This window comes from Sceloporus occidentalis, unplaced genomic scaffold (assembly GCF_023333645.1).
Source record: "Sceloporus occidentalis isolate IW3139 unplaced genomic scaffold, rSceOcc1.0.p SCAF_9, whole genome shotgun sequence".
NCBI classification, from domain to species: domain Eukaryota; kingdom Metazoa; phylum Chordata; class Lepidosauria; order Squamata; family Phrynosomatidae; genus Sceloporus; species Sceloporus occidentalis.
The window spans coordinates 47,037,806-47,063,442 of record NW_028316989.1 but is presented as its reverse complement, the minus strand read 5'-3'; the positions used below and the strand labels follow the sequence as shown (position 1 = coordinate 47,063,442).

The window sequence follows — 25,637 nt, the reverse complement described above, 5'->3', positions numbered from 1 at the left end:
TCAGGCGTGCTTTTATATACATTCTCTGTTTTATTTCTGCTCACTGCTTTTCCTGCGGTGGCGACTTTCATGTTTCTCTTCTCCTCCATCACATCGTTCTGGTACTTGCAGAAGGGCAGGGTCTAAACAGAGAGATGCAAACTTTGGCTGGTGTGGGGGGCATTCTAGAAGTTGTCGTCCAAAAAGGTGATAACCTGCCCCACCCTGAGGCCTGTTGACATGCATGCAGAAATTTATGCAGGTGTAGGAATCCTCCTGTGTCTGTGTGTGTCCTGGGCCTTCAAGTCATTTCTGACTTATGGCGACCCTATCTTGGGGTTTTCTTGGCAAGATTTGTTCAAAGGAGGTTTGCCATGGCCATCCCCTGAGGCTGAGAGAGTGTGATTTGCCTAAGGTCATCCACTGGGTTTCATGGTCAAGCCAGGAATGGTCCCCAGAGTATGACTATGAGTCCAACACTCAAAGAGACCTGGGGGAGGTTAACCTCGGACACACCTTGCTCATACATCCCTAAAACCTCCCCTGTTCCAAAAGAAAAGGGAGAATATCAGAGCTACGTTGCTGGCTATTCCCAAAGTTCAACACCTTTGTTTCTGAGAAAAACATGATGCAGCAAGAGAGAGAAAATCCAGCTGAAAACCTCTGGGAACAAAGAGCTAAACTGCAAAAGGTTAGAGGGGCAATGAGAACGGAAACCTAGATGGTTTAAGGCAAACTCAGGCTGTCAAGACGGTTACTGTCAAGAGAAAGCTGCAGATCATGTGCAGCCTCAAGTGTTTGCATTTTTCATGAGAATCCTGTTATCCTTATCAGTGAACATTGATGTAGCATTTGAGGTCACCTCATCTTCACTTTTTCACTGAAATAAAGTATTCGCTGCTGGCATAAGAGATGCTAATTCTGTACTTGAAGAACGAAAGGCACCATAGTGTTATCTGGGCACTCGTGTTTAAAAGGGGATCTTTCATGCCTTGGGGTCTCCAGCTGTTGTTGGCCTACAACACACATTATTCATAACTGATCGTTGTGATAAAAGGAGTTACAGTCCAAATATACTATGGTCATCTCAAGGTTAGGGATGGGAAGTCTCTCAGATGAGTTGGGATAGGATGTCTCTCAGATGAGAATGCCAAGGCACTGCATTCTTTGTCAAATGTTTGGCTTTATGTCCCACAGCTTCCATAAATACATTGGACACAGATGAGGTCCTTTTTCACAGTGGCACCCCACTTGCAATAGTTCCTTTCCTGGGAAGGCCAGTTTTCCTAGCCTTTGGGGAAATTGTAACATCTTTATGTACCCAGATCTTTAGCCTGTGTTGTGATTTTAGTCTATTGTGTATGTGTGTGTTTTAAAAATTGGCTTTCATCGTTTTACTTTTCAGTGATTGTATTCTTGTGGTTTGGATCTTTGGAGAGGACTTAAGGATTGCAAGGAGTATGGAGGAGGGAACAATATTCACATTAGTAAATCAACACGGTTTCAGTGGAGAACCTTTACAATGATAAACTTTTCACCATCGTGTAACAAAAGCAAGAATACAGAGAGATATAAGCCACCCTGACAACTTTTAAATGCATTGCCAGAAGGCAAGACGCCCATCTGCTAGAATTCAACAGGGCAAGAAGTCACTTCACATTAACAAAAGGATTAACACCAACACTCTCATCACTTCTTCTCCAGAAATAGGGAGAAAAGTGACCAACTCACCAAACAAACTGACCAAAATGAGAGGTTTCTGTGCTTTTTGGCTCAATTTTGGTTGAGAACAAGGTTCTTTGAACAGGAGCACACAATGGTGATAAAGCAACATTTTCGTCTCACAGCTAAATAGCATCACTGCTGATTGTCCTAAAATACAATATCTGAGAACAGGGAGGTTGCAACAAACTGAACCCATTCATTCATACATGCACTGAAGCTCTTAACACAGAGATGTGCAACCCATGCCCTCCAGATATGGCTGAACCACAACTCCCAGCATCCCTCACTCTCATCTGTGAAGGCTAGGGCTGATGGGAGTTCCAGTCCATCATCATCTAGAGTGCCACACTTTGGCTGCTTTGCCTTACTGTAAGGTCCAGTTTGATACAGAATAGGAAAAGAGGAGCAGGGAGTTGCAAAGACACATAGAAATTAGGAGTAAGAAGTTGCAAAAACGTATTTCCTTTCATCATAAATTGGCTGCCTAGAGTTGATCCAACAGGAAGGCTTTGGAAAGATCTCTCCCTCTCTCTGGAAAGAAACCAGGGAGACTTATTGCAAAATAGATTATTATAGTGCAATTGTTATCACTGTCAGAGTTGCCTACGTCTCACGAAAACCAAACCAACAGAAAATTCTCGCCAACGCCAGTCGGAGAGCCCCACCATTTCACCACAGTTCATACACCAGTCCCAAACATTCACATGAGGAGCAAATGCTTTTGCTGGCCAGAACCATGGAATCCCAGAGACTTTTCTTAGGTGCAGCAGGAAAAAAAAATATCCAACCCCCATTTAATGTTTCCAGCAGAGAATTCACTGAGTGTCTCAGAGTCTTCAAACAAAAGCTTGTGCTCCTATTTCTAGGGGTTGAGGTTGGCTTGCAAACCTAATTATGGATCCAACGCAATATTCCCTGGTCTGAAAAGCAGAGTCAAGAAGGGAAGCATCCTCCAGCGCTAATTCGGGATCCAGGGACGCAGCTGGAGAGTCTGGGATGCACAGCTGCTTGCTGCCAAATCTGTCAATTTCATGTATATTTGGAGGAGTGGAACGTTTGAATTTCATTGACACAAATTATTCTCCAGTTCATCTTTGCCACTGGGGCAAGTGCCTCACCTGAAGGAGAAAAAGAGATACAGTGGAATTAGAGAAGTGTGCATTATTACAATTAACTACAATTACAATTGGTGCAGTCAGATGTCAAAATCATAGAGCTGGAAGAGACTGCAAGGGCCATCCAATGCAACATTATTCTGCCGTGCAGAAAGATACAATAAAAGAAACCCCTGACAGATGGCCATCCAGCCACTGTTTGAAAGCCTCCAAAGAAGGAGACTCCACCTCGCTCCCAGGGCTTAAACCAGGGTCTAAGCCTGAAATTCGGAAGTCCAGCCACCTTTGGTTCCCACCATTCACCACAACCTTCCTGACCTCATTACCTGTATTTGATGTCAAACACTGTGGAATCTTCATCATCGTCCTCATCTTCATTTAAGGGCGCCATTTCCACCCGCTCCGCTGGTGTCGTGATGATGTCATACTTGCGGGTTTTCTTCGTCTTCCGGCTGCAAACAGGTAAATGGAGAAAAAACAATGTTCTTAACATTGCTAATGCCTGACACCGAGGACATCTTTAACCTTATTTCCACTCTCATTCCACTTTCTGGAGTGAAAGCTTGCCAAAGAGGGAATATAGACCTCGAGATGCCCAGCTCATTGTTCTTGCGACAGCTTCAACAAATCTATGAGCTTGGAGTGGAAGGGGAGGGAGAAGAGAGAAATGGACCAGAGGAGAAACCCTAAACATTATAGGAGGACAGCTGGGAAGAAAAGGGACTCAATAACTGACACCAGACCCTCTCCTTTGTGAGAGGGAGCTTTGAAAAACCAGGTACCTTTGTATCTCATGGAATACTTGCAACACTCACAAACCACCTGTAGTTCGACCTGTAGTTCTGGCACGACTAGTTCAGCCAAAATTCTGCATCCCTGGCGTTGAAACCTATTGGCTCCTGGAGTCTGGAAGAACAGACAGCAAGTCTGCTCCATCTTATGTTTCCTGAGACAGCACCAATTTAAGAGGTGCAACACATGGGGCACAAAAGTCCAATTTCAACACACTTCTCTCCATAGAAAGATCTTCTAATCTTTTGCTCCAGTCTTGCTCTAACATTGACCGAACTGTTGCAGTCGGCTTTTAAGACTCAGAACTGCTGCGGACAAAATATATCTTGTTTTCATTACCTTGGGGCATAAATCCACAAATGCTAAATGAGGTCTGTTTTTGCTATTTTCCATAACAGGTACCATTAAACATCCCCTCACCTGGATGCATACCACCTTCTGATATTGTGTTAGATGAGATCCTTGCTTTTGCAAGACCTAAGCAGAGCTGTTTATAACAGGGTGCGTCTTATTCATAGGGTCAATATAAGCCAACTTGACAGCACATAACAACAAAAGCACATAATTGCCAGCCGTAGGAAACTACAAACTCCAGGGCACCAATTAAAGTGGAATCAAAATGCTAGAAACGTGTAGTTTGAAAGGGCATCCGGTTAGCACTGAGTAAGAAGACAGCTAGGAGGGAGATGAGAGGAGTAGGCTAAGCATATGGTGCGGATGACACCAAATTAGGAGGAGTAGCTAATACCCCAGAAGATAGGATTAGAATTCAGAATGACTTTAACAGATTAGAGAGCTGGGTAAAAACTAACAGAATTAATTTCATCAGGGAGAAATGTTAAGGTGCTATGTTTAGGCAGGGAAAAAATGAAATGCTCATATATAGGCTGGGTGACACTAGGCTTGACAATAATGCATGCGAAAGGGATCTGGGAGTCTAAGACCACAAGATCAACAGTGTGATGCTGCATCTTAAAAAGCCAATATAATCCTAGGCTGCATCAATAGGAGGGTGGTGTCCAGATCAAAGGAAGTAACAGTACCAGTCTATTCTGCTTTGGTCAGACCTCACCTGGAATATTGTGTCCAGTTCTGGGCACTAGAATTTAAGATTGATATTGACAAGGTGGAAAGTGTCCACAGGACGGTGACAAAAATGGTGAAAGGTCTGGAAGCCACCAAGCTCTCTGAGAAGCAGCTTAGGGAGCTGGGTATCTTTAACCTGGAGGAGAGACGTTAAATGGTGACATGATAGCCCTGTTTAAATATTGGAAGGGATGTCATATTGAGGATGGAGCAAGCTTGTTCTCTGCTGCTCCAAAGACTTAGGATATGGAGCAACGGATGCAAGCTACAGGAAAAGAGCTTCCAGCAAAACATTAGGAAGAACTTCCTGATGGTCAGAGCTGTTTGATGGTGGAAGATGCTGCCTTGGAGGGCGGTGGAGTCTCCTTTGGAGGCTTTTAAACAGAGGCTGTATGGTTATTTGTTGAGAGTGATTGGACGGCAGAATGGGGTTGGATTGGATGGCTCTTGGGGTCTCTTGAAACTCTAGGGTTCTATATGGCCAAGATAAGCCTTTCTCCTCCAGGAGCAGCAGCTTTGGCCATAAGCTCCAAGTCACATGAAGAGAAGCTGCTCCGGATCTTGCGCTCTCCCATGTGACAGACTGGGTCATTCGTCCAAAACTAGCCAGCTCTTCAGGCTGCCCTTGAGCCTTTAAATCTATTCTTAGTCAAACAGCCTTAAGGATTAAAAGGCTCTGCTGTTGACCCAACAAGTAAAGTCTCAAGATCTGATCCATCCTTCTCATTGCTGTGGTACCACATTCTGGAGTGAGAGCCTGCCATACAGAGACGCCAAACTCATTCTCCTTGCCACAGCTTCAATAAATCTATGAACTTGGAGTGGAAAGGGAGGGAGAAGAGCCTAAACATTACAGGAGGACAAGTTGGATCTCAATGGAGAGAGAAGAGAGAAATGGACCATAGGAGAGAACCTTAGGAGAGAATAAGATAGTGACTAAATCAGAGGAAGGAACAATGTGGCTGCCCAGATCTTGTCTCATCGCAATGCCCATCATAGCTGAGGGCAAGGGAGGCTTTCCACTCTTCACAACACCACACAACCACAAATGACAAATCATTAGCCAGAGGTGGAAAAAACAACTGTCGCTTTCCAATTCCGGGTTGGCAGGAACATGTTGTGCCTCCTTCCGCACACCTGCCCTGCTCTGTCCTTTCCGATACAACAAAAGAAATGAATCATCCCAGAGAGGCAGATTCCCTGGAACACAATGAACCAAGAAAGCTGGGGCATTGCGCTCTCTGTCCTGCGCACCGGAGCTTGGCAATGTGGCCTCTTCTTTTGGAAGACAAATCCCAGAATCCTCAGCCAACTGGCTGGAGGGCATTCTGGGAACTATAGTCCAAAAAAGTAACTTGTCCAAGCTCAGCAAGGCACTTTGTGTGTCTGTTGTGTGCCTTCAAGTCTTTTCTAACCTATGGTGACTCTAACGCTAAACTATCATGGGGTTTTCTTGGTGAGGTTTGTTCAGAGGAGGTTTGCCATTGCCTTCCCTTGAGGCTGAGAGAGTGTGACTTTGCCCAAGTTCACCCAGTGGGTTTAGAGGCCCTCAAATTGCCACTGTTTCCTATAGGAACCTTCATCCCAAATGCTGAAGCAACAGTTTCAACTACTGTCTTTCTTAATCGAACAATTTCTATCTATTTGGAGAGAAAGGGAAGAATCCTGTTTTCAGGAAAAGCCTAGGACTGGTCTCCAGAGAGATCTGCAAAGAGGATCCTCTCCCTTGCAGATGCTTCCTGAAACCAGGGAGAGGAAAACAGTCAAACCCCAAACAACCAGCAACTCCAGTGTGATTTCCCCCCCCCATAACAAGAGTGTTGAATTGTGAGGGACATGTTTCTGGGTGTGCGTTTTTGACTCTCATGTGCCCCCCAAATGTTCTCTGAAAGTGGTCCCAATTCTAGTCCTCAGGGCCTGCAGACCCTGCCACCCGATGCCCCTGGAGACAGACGTCTTTGGAGGGCTCCAAAAGTGGGCCTTGAGGGAGGAAGACTGAGGGCCAGATGCAGCTCCAGGGGATGCTTTGGGGGTCTTTGCAGATGGAAAGGAGAATGGCAGACCCTTGTTGCCTGAAGTCCAGAGGAACAGCCCTTGGCCTCTCTAGCAGAAGAAGGGCAGGAAGGCCATCGAGAGGATCCCAAAAGAGGAGAGGGAGGCCTTGGCCCTGCAGCTGTTTAAGGAAGGAGGGAAGGGAGGAAGGAAGGATAGGAAGGAAGGAAGGAAGGAAGGAAGGAAGGAAGGAAGGAAAGATAGGGAGGAAGGAAGGAAAGATAGGGAGGGAGGGAGGAAGGAAGGAAGGAAGGAAAGATAGGGAGGGAGGGAGGAAGGAAAGATAGGGAGGGATGGAGGGAGGGAGGAGGGAAAGGGAGGGAAGGAAGGAAGGAAGGAAGGAAAGAAGGAAGAGCAGAAGGGGACGATGGAGAGGGAGGGAGGGAGGGAGGTCTGTCTGCCGGAGGGGCTGACCTGCGGAGGCTCCTGCGGAGGAGGCAGGCGAGGAGGGCAGCTGCTGCTGCGGCGGCGGCGGCGGCCCAGGCGGCCTTGAGGGCCAGTCCTTCGGGCAGGAGCCCCGCCAAGACCCGGGGTCCCCGGGGAGGGGGCTCCGAGAGGCTGCCGTTCCCCGGGGCAGAGGCGGTTGCAGGGCTGCCTTGGCGCTGGGTGCCGTTCTGGGCGGCCGAGGAGGGTCCGGGGGAGAGGGCCAGGGGCGCCGCCCAGGAGCACGGCCAAGGACCGGGCAGCAGCAGCAGCAGCAGCAGCAGGAGGTAGGCCAGGAGCAGCCCCCCGGAGGACAAGGGCCGGCGGCAGCAGCAGCAGCAGCAGCCCATGGCGGCAGGGACCCAGGCAAGGCCCCCAGCCCAGCCCAGCCCTCCTCCTCCTCCTCCGCAGCCAGGATCCAGGCGCAGCAGCAGCAGCAGCAGCAGGAGGGGGAGGAGCCGAGGGAGAGGGGCGGGGCCTCGGCACCTGAGAGAGCCAACCCGATTCCATGCCGCTTTTTAAGGGCTCCGGACTCCCCTCAGTCCAGCCAAAGCCTAGCAGTGCATTGCAGTGCCTCAGCACTAGTCTTGACCCTCTTGGCAAGGACTGCTGTCTAGACCACTATCTAGGCCTCCTGGGCCCAGCCCAGGCTTTCGGGGGGAGGGGGCTTGGTTGGGGTGGGGTTTTTAACTAGAGACAGGGTTTCCCCCCTTCCTTCCTTCCTTCCTTCCTTCCTTCCTTCCTTCCTCTCTAGACCAGTCATACCTTTTTGCTAAAAGACTGGATGCTCCTTTCCTTTCTCTTCCTCTCTTCCTCTTTTTCTTCCTTTCTCCCTCCCTCCTTCTCTTCCTTCCTTCCTCCCTCCCTCCCTCTCTTCCTCTTTCTTCTTTCCTCCTTCCCTCCCTCTTTCTCTCCCTCCCTTCCCCTCTTCCTTCCTCTTTCCTCCCTTCTCTCCCTCCCTCTTCCTCTTCCTTCCTTCCTCTCTTCCTCCCTCTCTCCCTAGACCAGTCATAGATTTCCCCTAAAACCCCTTCCCTTTCCTTCCAGGTTTGGCCCTCATTACCTTCCCTTGAGGCTGAGAGAGTGTGACTTCTTGCCCAGGGTCTCCCAGTGGGTTTCATGGCCAAGCAGAGAATCAAAGCCAGGTTTGCAGAGTCGTATTGCAACACTCAAACCACTAGGCAATGCTGCCTCTCCCTTTCTCTCACCAAACTACAAATCCCTGGAGGATGGCAGTTCAAGGGGTGCCGAACTGCATTATTTCCGCAATGTAGGCTCACATTCTCCAATGCAGATCAGATCGAAGAAGACCAACTGCATGACTTCCCTTCAGGTACTGAAAGGTAGCTGAGCTCCTATCTCAGGTCCAAAGCACACTGCAGAAATCACCATCTTGAGAGCGCTTTAACTGCCCTGGCTCAATGCTAGATAATTCTAGGAACTGTAGTTTTCTGACCATTCAGCCTTTTCTGTCAGAGAGCTCTGGGGCCACAATAAAACTACAGCTCCCAGGATTCCTTAGGACTGAGCCAGGGCTGTTAAAAGCCATCTCAAAACTGGATTATTTCAGCAGTGTATCTTCTCCAAGCTAAACATACCCAGCTCCCTAATCTGTTCCTCATAAGGTTTGGTTTCCAGACCTTTAGTCCTCTTGGTCCTCTGGGCACCTTCCACTTCGTCAATATCTATTATATTTATGGCCCCCAGGAACTGCATCATCCAAAGGCATTGCATATCGCATTGGGGAGTGGCAGCGTTGGCATCGGAAGGACAGACTAGCCAAGGCATGTAACAGGAACAAAAGTGACAAATTGTACATGTCATTGAAAAGAAAAACAGATCTGGAGGAATGCTGCTCAGTCCCCAAACCGGTTCTTCTGCTTCCGAACCAAATGGCTTCCGCTCTACTTTCTCCAAAATGTGCCAAGTCCACGTGTCAATTGCAAAATTGTTCCTGGCGCAAGTGACCCAAAACCAGAACCTTACACCACTTCCATCATTTTCATTTATACCCGCCCCCCCCCCCCCTTATATTTGGCCCGAACAGACAGGCCAAAAGAAAGCTGCTTCGGGTCACTTTGGAGGTATGCTGTTTAAATGCTGCATGCGTCCAAAGAGGCCAGAAGCCATGCCAAAGCCATGTTCCAGTGCTAAGGATTGGAGCGCAGCTTTGGTGCAGCTTCTGGCCTCTTAAGATGTGTGTGTCATTTAAACAGCGTACCTCCAAAGTGACCTGAAGCAGCTTTATTTTGACCTGTTTGTTTGGGCCCAAACTGAAAGAAAGAAGTTGGCAGCATGAGCTTTCATAGAGGCATCTGAAGAAATGCACCAAATGCATTTGCGCCAAATGCAGTCTAAGAAACCACACGCTGCCAACTTCTTTCTTTCAGTTAGTTTCAAAGATCATAGAATCATAAAATCATAGAATTAGAAGAGACCCCAAGGGCCATCCAATCCAACCCCATTCTGCCATGCAGGAAGTCTCACTCAAAGCATCCCCGACAGATGGCCATCCAGCCTCTGCTTCATCTCTCTCCAAGGAAGGAGTGTCTTCCACTGTCGAACAGCCCTTACTGCCAGGAAGCTCCTCCTAATGTTGAGGTGGAATTTCTTTTGCTCTATGTCCTAGTCTCTGGAGCAGCAGAAAACAAGCTTGCTCCATCCTCAACATGACATCCCTTCAAATACTAAGACAGGGCTATCACATCACCACTTAACCTTCTCTTCTCCAGGCTAAACATCCCCAGCTCCCTGAATCGTTCCTCATAGGGCTTCATGGTTTCCAGACCCTTCACCATTTTAGTCTCCCTCCTTTGGACACATGGCTCCAGTTTCTCAACATCCTTTTTGAATTGTGGAGCCCCAGAACTGAACACAATATTCCAGGTGGGGCCTGACCAGAGCAGAATACAGTGGCACTGTTACTTCCCTGGATGTAATCCTCATACTGATTTTACAGGCTAACACAGCTATATCTTTGAATATGGGGAGAACTACTCACATTTTACCCCATTGAGTTCACCGATCAGTGCAGCCACTTGTCTAGTATAAAGAGGTCACTATGGGAGGGATCTGAAAAGGCCAAGGTGAATGAGAGGAACCCAAGGGTTGGAAAAATGGAGGCAGCCTGGAGAAGAGTCCCATTACACCTGATGCAAGAGGCAGGACCTTTTCTATGGTTCTGGCCTCCATTCCATCCCTCTTTTCCCAGGGCAGCCCCAAATCCATTTGTGACTTTACACCCAACGTAAACCCTGGGCTTGGGGCCTTTTGCATGGCGTTTCCAAGTCCCCAACTGGAAAATGGAAGCCTCTGCAATATCTTTCACCAGTAAAGAAGTTAAACAGACCACTGGGACCACCAGTCCATCACGTAAGCCAGCAGGTGTCTGCAATTCACTAGGCCTGCTTTTATTTTGCTTTCTTCTTCCCTGAGATGCCAGTTGAGATATTTCCAGCGTCAAACTTAATCCTGGCGACAGTATCTCTGAAGGACAGAGAGGGGACTCAAATGCCACTTGCTCTAAAGAACCTGTCGGGCGATAACTACCTGCTGTCAGCCACGTTGGCCTCTCAGCATGAAAGGACGGGCGCATGTGGCACGGCGCTGATAGCTGATTTCACTGCAGGTGCCAAGGCTCAGAGATGAAAGCTGCTCCTTTTTGGAATATATTTCATTCAAATAGCTTCCTCTCCAGTCTTCTTGTCTCTTTCCACTTAAGCGTTTGAGCGCTTGAACATCCGTGAAGGTCAATAGTCATAGCCCACCTAAATGTTCTTATCTTTTCCTCCTCCTTCTTAGAGGCTACGTCCGCACTGCAGAAATAATCCGATTTGACACCACTTTAACTGCCGTGGCTCATTGTTATGCACTTCTGGGGACTGTGGTTTTGTGAGACATTCAGCCTTCTTACACTTTGTAAACCACTTAGTACATCAGTAAGCAGCATAGAAATGTACTTGCTGTTGCAAACTGTAAGCCCCAGAATTCCCTAGCATTGAGCCATGGCAGGTAAAGTAGTGTGAAACTGGATTATTTCTGTAGTGCGGATGCAGCCATAGAGTTGTAGGAGTTTATCACACTGGGGCTAATTTCAGCATTAAAGAGAGATTAAAGCACATTTAAAGCATCCCGTGAATAAAGTAAAAATGGCAAGTAATTGCGCGGAAGATTATCACACTCAATTGCGCAAATAAAGTGACATCGGAAATGCATTGTTGCTGAAATCCCAAAAGTAAAAAGATGCATGTTAATGCTTCTTTGTGAACACTTTAATGGTGGGTTTTGTTTTATGTTCAACCATAGGTCTGCCTTTGTACTTTCTTCCTTGATCTTTCTTAGTAGCTATTCCAGGTCTTTGAGGTGTTCACTCTCCCAAATGCATCCCTAGTGGCCTGGCAGTGTGCGGGTTCTAGAGCACAAAATGCATCCAGCCCATGAACAGTCTAGAAAATGTGGACCGGGTGAAAATACAAACAAAGGGGACTTCAGAGCAGATTTCTTTTGAATTCATAGTTACTCCATATACAAGTGAGCATGATGAGGAATCACTGCCCTCTGCTGGGTTGAGCTACAATGGCATCGGACTGAAGCTCTGAGTTACTCTGTTGTTACTCAAGTAACAACACTGGGAAGTGGCAATGAGGATACCAAGCGCCGCTCCCTTGAAGGGCAGGATCTGGAACACCTGTCACCAGAGTTGCAACTGAATTATTTTCAAGGTGTCACCTCTTCACCTGCTAAGAACTTTCTGCAATGACATCCTTTGACGTAAGATTTGGAGCACTTTTCTCAGGCTGCACCCGCACTGCAGAAATAATCCAGTTCGACACCACTTTCATCGCTATGGCGCAGTGCTATAGAATACTGGGATTTGTAGTTTGGTGAGACATTTAGCCTTCTCTGTCAGGGAACTCTGGTGCCAAAACAAACTACAGTCCTCCCTCTGTTCTTGCGGTCTTCGAACTCACGTCCCTCACTTATGTGCAAGGGAGGAACAGATGGAGAAGGAATGGGGCATGTGCCTGTGGCGTGCACCTGTGTATATTCAAGCCAATGAGGCTTGAATATAAGTGAAACTCATTTTCGCAAGGAGGTCTGAAAAAGGAAAGGCGACTGTACAGTTCCCAGAATTATATAGCATTAAGCCATGGCAGTTAAAGTAGTGTCAAACTGGATTATTTCTGCAGTGCGGCTGCTGCCTTAAAGAATAAAGCATACCTTCCAGCTGTCCTGATTTGGCAGGAGCAGTCCCAATAAACTCTCTGTTGCCCCACTTCTTTTAGCTGCTTTTAAAATGTCCCTCTTACTCTTTGTCCTTATCTTACTTCAGTTGCTGCAAAATGAGTTAAAAGTGCAAAAGTCCCTTTGCATTCAATGAACTCAATGGGGAGCGGAGAGGAAGGGAAGTAGCCTTGCCCTTCCCAGGAGGCTCAAGCAAAAGCAAACCGTTGCAGCCTCTTCTAGCTTGTGTGCCTTTCCCCATTAATAACAGTTTGCCATCTCGACCACACTCTGATGTTGCTTGACCACACGGGTCTCTGTTTTCATATGCGCAATTTTGGAGGATGTGTCACAGATTATTTACGGCAGCTGGAAAAAGCCAGTGTGAACTAGCTGCTGGCCAGCAATGGCCTCACATCCCTATGACAGCTTCGTTTGCTAAACTGAACCGTATGATTAAAGCGCGTCTACCTGTTTCCGCTCTTGGCTCCAAGCTGTTACCAAATGCAGGGGAGCAGATGCTGCTTTGGAAGGGGGCAACACTAATGAGACACAGCAAGTAAAGGTGGAATTAGGAGGTTAGGCGCTGACAGGCAGGTGATGCTCCAAGATGTCTGGAAGATGTGCTGGAAGCCGGCGGTCGACGTGCCTGGATTCTGACACGTATGTTGACGGCTAGGAAGGAATTATTTTCCTGTCACCTTTCCAGACAGGACTTGCTTTCCTTACCACCGACTATCTTTGATGTCAATTGCTGAACCTGTGGTTCTCATCCAGGGCAGAAAATGAGAGCATCAGAAGAGGTGCATGTACTTTGCAAATATGTGTGTGTGTGTGTGTGTGTGTGTGTGTGTGTGTGTGTGTGTGTGTGTATATATATATATATATATATATATATATATATATATATATATTATTCCCCAGCAAGACTAGTGCGAGCTAAATTCTGGACACCTGAAGCTAAATTTTGCTGTTGATGATGATGTTGTGTGCCATCAAGTTGGCTCCAACTTTTGGGTAACTTTCAAGGAGCTTTCCACGTTCTGAACCGATTTGTGGAAAGTAGATCAGCACCTTGTATAGTTCTGCCCCAGTTGTGTTACACAGAGAGACGGGGTAATAATAATAATAATAATAATAATAATAATAATAATAATAATAATAATTCCTTTACAGGGTGCCCTGGAGTGGATTCACTGCCACTGACATGGGAGGAACCAGCTGCTACAAGGGTTGACCAGCTGTCCTCCTTTTCCAAGACATGCACACATGCACAAGAAAACCTGGGATAATAATAATAATATGGTTTATTACAATTTCATTTACTTTCATGCAAGTCTCATTGTTTTCCATGGAAATTACTTCCATATATATATATATATATATATATATAGAGAGAGAGAGAGAGAGAGAGAGAGCGCATGGGTCTCTGAGGCTGCATCCACACTGAAGAAATAATGCAGTTTGACACCACTTTAACTGCCAAGGAAACTGGACTAACTGGAAATGTCTTCTAATGGAAATTGCTTTGCTCTTCTTTTTACTGCATATCTGCATTTATTTAAATGGGGTATCGTATGTCAATACTGTATTTGAATTTTGTAAGCTGGTCAGTGAATGCCGTCTTGAGTTCCCTATGTTGGGAGAAAGGCGGGATATAATAAAATAATAATAATAACTGATGAGTAGAATATATCAATTGTTCTGCAATGACACATTTTGCCAGGAGAGGGCAGATCCATGTACGCCTCTGATCTAATAATCCTTTAAGATCTTTCCGGACCGAGATAATTTCCAGTCTTGCTTCCAGACGTCAGAATATGGTCAGATCTTTGTGTAACATTTGTCTATGTTTTTCTTTCCTGAGGTCCCAGGAGAATTTGTAGCGTGGTGTACTATCTATCCCCACCTGGAAAATGTAGGAAATAATGTGGCTTATACATTTGTTGTGGTCACTTTTTAGAAAACTAGTAATTTTAAGACTATCTGTCAGACTGGACAATTGCAAACATAGCAGGGGGCATTTCCCCCCTTTCTGTGCCCACCTGGCAGGCCACAGCAGGGCATCTCAGAGCCCCCAAAGTGATGTACTGTCACTTCTGGATGACAGTTTGGCCAATTTTTTGTCTGTTTTGGGAAGACGGAAAAATTCAGAGAAGCCTTTTTAGGTGGTATGGAGAGATCTGGATAAGAAGAAAATCATCTCATCTGAGATGTGGCGCTGGAGAAGAGTACTTAGGATACCGTGGATCATGGTCAAAAACAAGACGAATGGGCTTTAGAACAGATTGAGCCCAAACTCTCCCTGGAAGCCAAGATGATCGAATTGAGGCCGTCGTATTTTGGCCACATCATGAGAAGGCACGACTCATTGGAAAAGACAATAATGCTAGGAAAGGTAGAAGGCAGTAGAAAGAGAGGAAGACCATACACTGGACGGATGCACTCAATGGGGAAGACCATGGGCCTGAATCTACAGGGCAATGGAGGATGTGGGGTCTTGGAGATGTCTTATCCATGGGGTCGCCATGAGTTGGAGCCAACTTAAGTCAGTTAACAAGAAGGTAGGAAGGGAAAAATGAGCTTCTGCTCCGCTTTCCACGGGGTGGCAGCAGTCCCTCTCTGGAAGAGCCCTTCCCTTTTCCAGTGCCAGGGTTCCTATAGCAATGGGACTGGCATTACTTCATCCAGAAGGCAGGAAAGCAAAGGCGAACATGGCAGATTAGCTGAACAAAAGAGAGCGTGCCGCAGAGGGAGCATACCATCATTGTTCATTGCTCTAACTTTTTCTGCTCATGTGCAAATGCTGGATCAAGGTGGTTAAGACCTTGGAGCGGTTTCAACTGGGAAAAAACAGAAAGTCCTTGATTATGTTCCTTTGTCCTTGCTCCTATCTTTTCCTATTTCTATCTATTTGTTTATGGAGTTCTGCATGGGATTTTATCCAGCCTGAAGTAGATATGAGGGCTTTTTATTCTCACTTGCCAGATCAGATTAAAATTAATCCAGTATTCCCCAAAATGAAATGATGAACGTCACCATGGCTGTGTTATCCTGGAACTATCTTAGATGGACACCAACCAGGGACGTAGCCAAGGGGGGGGGTGTTCTTGGGGTCCGGAACCCCCTTCCATTACAAAAATGAATGGTGTGTGCTGCTGCGCCGCCGCACCCAAGCCCCATTATAATGGTGGCACTTAGTCTGGACCCCCCCCCCCTTCCTAAAATCCTAGCTACATCCAACCAACAAAACATTAGCAATTGTTCCCAGGACAGCAGAATTCAGCAGAGACCAAGCGAGGAAAAAAGGAATGCTAGCAATAAAAGAAAATGATCCTAATGCTTAGTGTAATATTACTAAACCACCTTAATACTTTAACTCCCAAATGAGGTCTCTATTAATGCATGGAAGCATGCAGTCTTCTTCTGGAGATGGGGCAAAGTGAAGCAAAATGGGTATCTACCGGTTGCAATCTGTTAGCATTTTGCCACGCTTGTTGAGCAGCGGTTCCACCATCGCTTTTATCACTCTCTTGCTTTGAACGTGTTTGAAAAACCCCTTTTTGTTTCTCCTTGCATGCCTGGCCAGTCTGAGTTCATTTTGAACTTTAGCTTTCCTGACATTATTCATGCAAGCTTTGTGTTTTGTCCTTCCTTCCATTCTTTATAATGCTCTTTTTTCTTTTCATTTCCTCCTCTTTACTGTTCTGCCGCATTGGTTTTGTCAGATGTTTCCCATTAAAACTGAACTTGTGTCACCTCATCGCAGTCCCCACAAGTTTTGCATTTCTATTGCTATTCTCACACAAAGCTGTCCATTCCTGGACCCTCGGCTCCATGCATCTGAGGAAGTAGATTCGAGTCGACGAAAGTTCATGCAAGCAGATTATATCATTCAGATGGTTAAGAAAGCCAGCCCTTTCTACTTTTGAAGGAAAGGCAGCTTGCATTTCCTTCAAAACAAAAAATGGCCCGAGTTAAGTCTTTCAAAAAGCACCAACATTTGCAAGACAAAAAAGGGAGCACAATAATAAATAAACCAGAAGACAACATTTGAGCATGCTTTTGGTTGGTACATACAGCCTCAGAGAAAGAAAAGGCTTCATTGAGCGATACAAAAGCTGCGGAGAGGTTAATATTTCATCTGGAACGGCTGCCCAAGCTGCTGTATCGATGTTTTATTAATACACTTTGCAGAAACCGAAATGCTCAGAAAGACAGGCAGCACTTGATGGAACCTGTCTAGAAAAGTGGCTGTTCATATAGAAGGATGACAGAAAGATGGAAGCATTTGTCTTTTAATTCTGAATGTGTAAAGTCAGTAACCATTTGTTGAAGAACAGAGTGCCTTACTGGCAAACCCCCTTTGAACAAATTTTGCTAAGAAAGCCCCAGGATAGGTTCGCCTTATAGTCACCATAAGTTGTAAACTACTTGAAGGCATACAACAACAACAGCAACAGTTTTACAGCAGATGCCATTTGAAAAATAGTCCAACACATAAGCAAAACATATATACATATACCATAGCCTGCAACTGTCCAGATTTGGCAGGCAGGGACATTCCTGGTAAACCATCTCTCTTCTCACTTTCTCAGCTGTTTAAAATGTCCCAGTTTCTCTCTTCTCCTCCCATTTTTCTCCTCCATCCTCAGTTTACTTCAAATAGCTTCTACTTAGTTAATTCAAAATGTTTCCACACTGCAGAATGAATGCAGTTTGGCTCCGCTTTGTATGCTTTTCATTATATATATATATTTTTAATGTTGTGAGCCGTCCTGAGTCCCAGTTTTGGGGAAACGGCAACATATTAAAAATTTATTATTATTATTATTATTATTATTATTATTATTCTACCATGGTTCAGTGGCATGGAAACCTGGGATGTGTAGTTAGTTGTGGCACCAGAGTTCACTGATAGACAATAGCTCACCAAACTACAGATCCCATAATTCCATAGCATGGAGCCATGGCAGTTAAAGTGAGGCCAAACTGCATTATTTCTGCAGTGCAGATAAAGCCTCACTCAGGGGGACAGTGGAGGCAGAGTCTTATTCTCTCAGGAGGTTCATTTGCTTGATTTGCTTTCCAGGCTTTGCTAAACTTTGTACATAAATTCCTGGGTTTTCTGCTTAACATATTAGTTTTGTGTATTCTTCCTTATTAATAACATTCGTTGTCTAGTCACAGCCTTTTGACCACACTCTCATGTTTCTCAGTGACGTGTCCCGGGTTACATCTATGAAAGGTTGGAGGGTATGCAGCAGTGTGTGCATGAGTATTTATTACTGGACACACCAGTTACTACTGGATACACAGGGAGAATCTAACAATCTGTTGCAGAGATCTATCAGAACGAAGATATTCCCAATCTGCCTTCTGTCTATCCAAGCTGCAGACTATTCCTGTTTGCTTGGGTTTTTTAGCCCACTTGCCTTCAAAACATATTTTTCTTTCTTCTGTAGGTGATGCAAAATTAAACATATCGGCTGGAATATTGTTTGTGCATTATGCTGGAGCAGGTATGTTAGTGTAGCTAGTCGTGGTAGGAGAGAAAAGTTTGCAGATGTGTTACAGCCATGGAGGAAATCAGGCATCAGACAAACAGATTACTACTAGAGGTGTCAGAGTTTTGTTTGCTTTCCTTTATCACAGCAACACAACCCTGGGGCGAAAAAAATGCAAGCAGATATCTTCCAACATTTCAAAGACAAAAACTGAGAAACGCATGGCCGAGCCACATCACAGTCTGGCCAAGATAACCAAAGGTATTCGCCAGGAAGGAGACACAAGCTAGGAGAGGCTGATAAAGGCAAAAGAGGAAGCATGAGCTGTTAATGCGTTACTCATTGTACACTGGCTATGTGCAAAGTGTAAGGGTGATAATGGTGCTGACCCCAGGGCAATCCAAGGAGACTCTAGTGGGCATGTGCAAGATTTTAGCAAATTACAAGTTGCCAGCTTGGCACTGGGGAACCAGTGGAGTAACACCGTGTTAGCTAGGAACTTTCAATATGAGTTGTAAGGATTGAATTGTGCACTTGCTTTGAGAATGATCTCCAAGTACCTCTTCCTGTTGCCAAATGTGACTAAAGGGTTGCTCAGCCCGCCATCCTTGTTTGCTTCGTTTGCATTAGTGCATTGAGCAATGGAGCCAGCGTTCCTTTTGGGGACATAAAGGTTGCAGCAGCTTGTTTTTGCCCAAATCTGGGCCCCCTCTTTTCCTTTCGCTCTGCTGAGCTAATTTAGTGCAAACTTCTGTCGAACTTCCAACTCAATTGAAGAAGTCAACCAAGACAAAGGGGGAAAGTAGGAGGAGAAACTGACACAAAAACAGCTGAAAAAATGGCCAAGCGGCAATTCCAACTCTGGTCTCCAGAATTGTAGTCCAATGCTCAAACCACTATGCCATGCTGGCTCTCTATTCCAACACAATTCCAGCCATATTGCTGGTGATACATTTTCTATTTTAAAAAAACCTATTGAGATGAATGTATTTCAGCAACACTGATAAATGTGCAGAGGCGCTCAAGTGTGCTTTTCATGTGCAAAACAACCAGGCTGCAAATCCTTACAACTAAATTGCCGTTGCTCTTTTGCCACATCGCAACTACCTTGTGGGATTCAAGGCATTAAAAACAAGAATAACAGAGAAAAACATTTTGGAATGCTCTTTGGCACGCTTCCTCTTTTTACTGCAACTGAAACAACGCCTGAATATAACGGCTTTTGATAGTTTCGCTGAGTTTGTTTCGCAAGGTATTCTGCTGAGCTAAACACAACTTGCAAATGCGGTGGCTACAAAGATATGGCATCCTTTGCGAGAAAAGCAACAGGACAGAAAAGTGTGATGGCGGCAGGAAAGGAAGGGGATATTTGGATACCGAGAAACAAAGTCTCCTGCTGGCCCTTTAAGGAAAAGGACTGCGGTAAATTTCCACTCTGCTGCCTACGTGGCAGGAATTGTTTGCCAGGCACAGCCGCAATGCAAGTCGGGAGAGGCCCAGTTTCTCATAATATCCTTTTCGCAATGTTGCCTGGCAACTGCTTTTGGTATGCAGGGTGTGCGCCTGGCTGTGGGGAGGGTGGTTTCTCCTTCGGCTCAGATGTGGAGCTTATGTGCAAGCAAAGCAAGAGCAGAACCAGCCTCTTTGCTAGAGTGCAATTCTGGAGGACGCATGGCTTCCTTGCCATGCATTTAACGCACAGTCAAAAATTATCCAGATTCCTTTGCATGCAGATCCTGAGCCGTGCTTCACGAACAGTATGGACGATGCTAAAATAAAAATGCAGGCATGACTCAGTTAACAAAACCCTTGAGAAAGAAGCTTCTTTTAAACAAAGGGTTTAACCAGTTTCCATTTAAACCAATTAAACCAGTTTCCTTCCATCCTTACCACGATCTGTCTACACAACACAGAGTCAAATTTGAGTACAGACTGTCTTCACAAGGAAAGGACAGTTCTGCACTGAATCCGCCCTCTCTCTGCCTAAATCAGTTTTTAAATATGTGAAATCAAACGCTTTCATGGCCGGCATCCATAGTTTTTTGTGGGTTTTTCGGGCTATGGGACCGTGTTCTAGAAGAGTTTATTCCCGACATTTCGCCAGCCGCTGTGGCTTTGGCATCTTCAGAGCGGGCCAGCTCTGAGAAATTAAGGTTGAAATGGTGTCGAGTTAAATAATCTAGGAACAAAAAGTTTGGATGGAATCAGGAATAAGATAGGCAGCCAATGAAAGGACATCAAAAGTAGGTCCCAACTGTAGCACTTTGGTATCAGTTGAAGAGTCATGGCTTCATCTTAATCCCGGGACTTGTAGTTTGGGAAGGCCCCAAGGTTATCTGCTGGAGAATGCTAGAAAAAACATAAGGAAACAACAGATCCTAGGAATCCATAAGAAAGAACCGCTGCAAACTACATTCATATACAGTAGTATGAAAGTGAGAGAAACCTTAGCTAGATAAAGAAGAAGGACGAAGGCGAGGTTGAGGAAGTGTAAATAAGGCTTTGTAAAAAGGTGCTTCCTTGTCAGTGGCTTTGTTAACGGAGGTTTGGATGTACAGGAATAGTAGTGATTACTCAGGGTTGTTGTGTGGATACACGAGACAAGACAATGTGACCTATTTTGGACAATGCTCTGGTAACTAAATGGATACCTTGATTTATGCTATGGACAAATATGTAACACAAACCAAGCCATTTTTCCTAAGAGAATTGCACCTCTCCTTTACACTCCATTTTGAATCTGCTGCGCAGGAAATGCTACTTGATTTGAAACGTTTAAGTTCTGCAAGAGCCATATTTAGCAAGAGTAGATGGTTAGCCTTTTCAGGTTGTAACTGGAGCATGGACGCTACTCCTCCCTGGAGAGCGAGGCAGAGGCATGGCGCAGTTCGCAAAGTTTTTATTGGCTAAGGAAATGGTAGAGAGGCGCCCATTGCTCCCTAGGCTATATTTAGCTAGCACAAGAGGCAGCAGAAACAAGAGGGAGCTTGCAGTTCTATTGCTTTTCATTGCTCCCAAACCGGATTGAGAGATTTCTTTGGGTATGGATGGGTGTTTGGGTGTGTGCGCAATTTAAATTCAGAGTTTAAGACAACCTGGATGTCTTCTGGCTCTCTGAAGTGTATTGTTGGAACCCCAGTTCTTCTCCAGAAGGCAGACGCTAGGACTTTTTCACACGTGGCTATAAAAGCAGAATTTTAATAGGATAAAAGCATCTTTGGATTGTACTTATCACACAATGTTGTGTCAGTCCTGCTGCTACCTTGCATTCCATTTGTTACTGTGCTGCACCTTTTCATCGATGGGCAAAACCTATCAATAGGATCTCAGTCTTGCTGCTATTGCATTACTTTCTTCATGCGATAGCTTCCTTCTGCTACAGTTCCACTTCTCAGGCAGTAACAAGGTCTGAGTGGTCGTGATTCTGCTCCTCTCCCCTTCTCCCCTGCCCCCCTTCCAACAATTGCAGCCAATGACCTTCCCAAGGCTGGCTGATGTGTGCACATTCACACAGCATCCTCCCACCTTCCTCCCAAAGCATGGGACTGCTGCATGAATGTGCACAGCAGCCCCATGCTTTGGGAGTGGAGAGAAGGATTTATTGTGGCTGCCAATACTTTCCCAAAGCTGGCTGCTGTGAGTACATTCAAGGCCACAAGCAATTGTGGCCACCAACTGCCACCTGAATCTGTCTGCTGTGTGAATATGCACACAGCAGCCAGCTTTGGGAAGATGTGGGTGGCTGCACTCGCTGCAAGGAAGCATCAGTGGAATGGTACTTTTGCCCTATAACATTATAACTGGGGGCAGGGTGGGGTAAGAAGGAGTAGGAATTGGCAAACCACCTCTGAGGACTTCTTGCCCAACAAAACCCTATGAAATTCATGAAGTCACCATAGGTCTACAGGCGATTTGAAGGCACACACAAACACACACAGAAAATGTGACCACCATGCCATAGGATCATCTCAGCAAACCATGTCCTCCTTGCTGCATATCTAAGAAATTGCTACAAACAGTCCTGTCCTGAAACAGGTGAAAGAGGAGGAAATAATAGCCAACAAAACTCAAGAGTGCTATACTATGAGACTGTATGCCTCCTAGACCTATCTGGAAGAACCCATAGTTAAAGCACAGTGTCCCCAAATTTTAGCTACCTGATGTGAACAAGTGTTTTCTGGTTTTGGGTGTTCAAGTGCTATGGAGTATTACCTTTGATTCTACACCCAGAAAAGCTCCTATAGACACGGGCCAGTTTTATCCCCTGAAATACATCCACCTGCAGCTGGAGGAGGGTCCGAACAGGTATCACCCCTCTTCTAAGGTGTTACCCGCTACAGCCCACATCCTTGCACCCTCTTAGTGAAGCCACCGTCCATAGACATGCATGCAGATTCATAGCACATGAGTGCCTGTCCATCACCAATGGCTTGTATGTTTGGAAACGTTGCACAAGGGTTAGGGATTTGTGGCTGGACTTGTGGTCCTCATTCTGGTTTTTCGTTTTGCTCTTGTTGCAGCAGTTGCAAATCTAGCTTCAGCGGCAGCGGAGTGGTTAAACCAAAGACTAACTTGTCTGCACAGAGCTCCAGTCTCCTGTGACAGATTATTGACGGAGGAGCGGCTTCCTTCCCCATCCCCCACGGTTGCAAATACATGTCCTCCATTGAGAAACCAAATGCCACATGACGCACTGCAGCTAGAATTCTTCCTTAGCATGGCATGCACACGGGAGTTTTATATTTCGGAATGTGAAGACGAGGATATATATATATATATCTGCATAGTAGGTTGCACAATGAATCGCCTGCAATCCCCATGACACAATTATCTGGAAAATTCCTGGGTGTGGGACTCTGGTATTTGACAGCAGACGCCCTTTAAAAGCAATGCAGAAAAGGTTAGGCAATTTGCAAGATGGAGACTGCTCCGCACTCCCAGATCCTGCATTCAGTGGATGAAAATAATAACAAATGGGAAATCTCACTCTTGGTTTATATGGTTCACTATCTCCAAGCTGGACTCCTGAGCCCCGAAATCTCTATCACTAGGAAGCAGGAGGCTCATGTAGGAAACTGATGACCTTTTATCCATCACACCCTTGTCTTTTTCTTTCAGTGTAACATATAGATAAGGAGGGTGGATTTCCAAGTGTTACTTCTTGATTTACTTCTTGCGTTTACAAGTGTTCTTTAAGACTTTCCTTGTTTAATTGGCAGACTCCTTGCAAACATCCAAAGTTCCTGTTGTGTTTGTTGTATTTGTTTGTTGTGACAAACAGACTAGAACAAACATAGTAATCTCTGGGACAGCCCAAAGGTGTTGCTGGATGGTAGACAAGAGAGGATCATGCGATTTGATCTACGATGCTGATGTTTTCAAGTTGTAAAAAGGGCATAAAAGCTGGACTCTTGAGAAGCATTCGATGGCTCACTTTGGACCTTTTCCAAGTGGAGCTGTTTCTGCAGAAACAAACTCTTTCCCTACATCTTGCTCACGTTGCTTCTGCGACTCGGACCTCCGCTGGCAACAAATCTCACTCTTCGGAAGCTTGCAATATTGAGTTTCTCTTTGAGATTTCAACCCACCTAAAAGTAATAATGACTGTGAACCAGGGCAAATGAGAATACAGCTTCTGCCCAGAAGACATGCTGCTTTGGGGAAGGAATGATGGGGCCATTTTAAGAAAGAAAACTGCAGCAACAATGACCCATTTATCATTTTAAAATTAATTGCATCGTGTGGAATTGGAAAAGTGGTATCAAACTGGATTATCTCTGCAGTGTGGCATATGGTTTTCCTCTCTTTCTATTACCCTCCAACCTTGCTAGCATTATTGTCTTTTTAAGTGATCCATGTCTTCTCATGATGTGTCCGAACTACAATAGCCTCAGTTTAGTCATCTTGGCTTCTAGGGAGAATTCAGGCTTGGATGTTTTGGACCCATTTATTTGTCTTTAGGGCCGTCCATGGTATCCTCAGGGCTTATCTCCAGCACCAGATGCACTCAAACGGGTCAATTCTCCTTCTATCAGCTTTCTTCGCTTTCCAGCTCTGACATGTGTTTATGTTGATAGGAAATGCGACGGCTTGGGCGATCCTAACTTTTGCATTCAGTTTAATATCTTTGCACTTTAGGATCTTGTCTAGTCCTTTCATAAGTGCTCTCCCCAGTCCTAGTCTTCTTCTGTTTTCGCCCTAATTTCCTTCATCTTGTAGGGACTGAAATAGCTATGAGAAGCTGCCACAGTAAAGTGAGAAAGAAAGAAAGGAGCTGAGAAGAAGCGAAGAGAAGCTGTACTGGCTGAGCCGGATTGTTAGTTATCTATAAGCGAATATGCACGACTAGACTTGTCTGTAGGTGAGACGCAAATATAGATTGCTTATACAGATATAGGATGGGGTACACATGGCTTGACAACAGTACATGCAAAAGGGATCTGGGAAGTTGAACATGAGACGACAGTGTGATGTGGCAGCTAAAAAAGCCAATGTGGTTCTAGGCTGCATCAATAGGAGTGTAGTGTCTAGATCGAGGGGAGTCATAGTACCACTCTATTCTGCTTTGGTCAGGCCTCCCCTGGAATATTGCTTCCATTTCTGGGTACCACAATTCAAAAAGGATGTTGAGAAGCTGGAGCATGTCCAGAGGAGGGCCACCAAAATGGTGAAGGGGCTGGAAACCATGCCCTATGAGGAATGCCTTAGGGACCTGGGGATGTTTAGCCTGGAAATGAGAATGTTAAGAGGTGATATGATAGCTCTGTTTAAGTATTTGAAGTCATGTCACATTGAGGATGGAGCAAGCTTGTTCTCTGCTGCTCCAGAGAACAGGACACAATGGAGCAATGGATTCAAGTTACAGAAAAAGAGGGAAAGAGAATCCACTTAAAAAAGGCGAAGGGTCTGGAAACTATGAAGCCCTATAAGGAGAGACTTAGGGAGCTGGATTATGTTTAGCTTGGAGAAGAGAAAGTTAATAGGTGATACGATAGCCATGCTTAAGTATTTGAAGGATGGAGCAAGTTTAATTTATGCTGCTCCAGAGAATAGGACACAAAGAAGGAGCAATGGATGCAAATCATAGGAAAAGAGATTCCATCTCAACATTAGGAGGAACTTCCTGACAATAAGAGCTGTTTAGCAGTGGAAGACACTTCCTTGGAGGGTGATAGAGTCTCCTTCTTTGGAGGTTTTTAAACAGAGGCTGGATGGCCATCTGTCAGGGATGCTTTGATGGAGAGTTCATGCATGGCAGAAGAATGGGGTTGGACTGGATGGCCCTTGGGGTCTCTTCCAAATCCATGATTCTTTATCACACTGGGGATGATTTCAGCATTAAAGAGAAATTAAAACCCATTTAAAGCGTCCTGCAAATGAAGCGGAAATGGCGACCAATTGCACAAATGATTATCACATGCAGTTGCACAAATAAAGCGATATGAGAAATGTATCGTCGCTGAAATCCTGAAAGTAAAAGGATGCACATCAATGCTTCTTTGTGACCACTTTAAAGGCGGGTTTTGTGTGACGTCGTGTGAAATTGTTGTGCATAATTATGCGATTTCTCCCCCAGGATACTCATAGGATAAACTCCTCATGTGAGGAACTCCTATATGTCTACAGTGTAAACATATTACTTTTATATGCTTTAGAGCTATAGAAGTTTTAAAAGGTTTTAATCGCTTTTGTGATTTGGGGGCTGAAACCTGTATTTGGCTGCCATGAATAAAGT

The 25,637-nt window shown here is 45.3% G+C and overlaps 1 protein-coding gene across 1 annotated transcript; it reads right to left on the bottom strand.

Annotated features, from left to right (window-relative positions):
* Positions 1 to 601: 601 nt before the first annotated feature.
* LOC149307455 (uncharacterized) lies at positions 602 to 7,547 on the bottom strand. The gene is made up of 3 exons (XM_089539204.1): positions 7,164 to 7,547; positions 3,146 to 3,271; positions 602 to 2,822 (listed from the first exon to the last, which is right to left on the bottom strand). Exons 1-3 carry the CDS (start codon positions 7,520 to 7,522, stop codon positions 2,819 to 2,821), a joined length of 489 nt encoding a protein of 162 aa, XP_089395330.1. The 5' UTR covers positions 7,523 to 7,547; the 3' UTR covers positions 602 to 2,818.
* Positions 7,548 to 25,637: the final 18,090 nt, after the last annotated feature.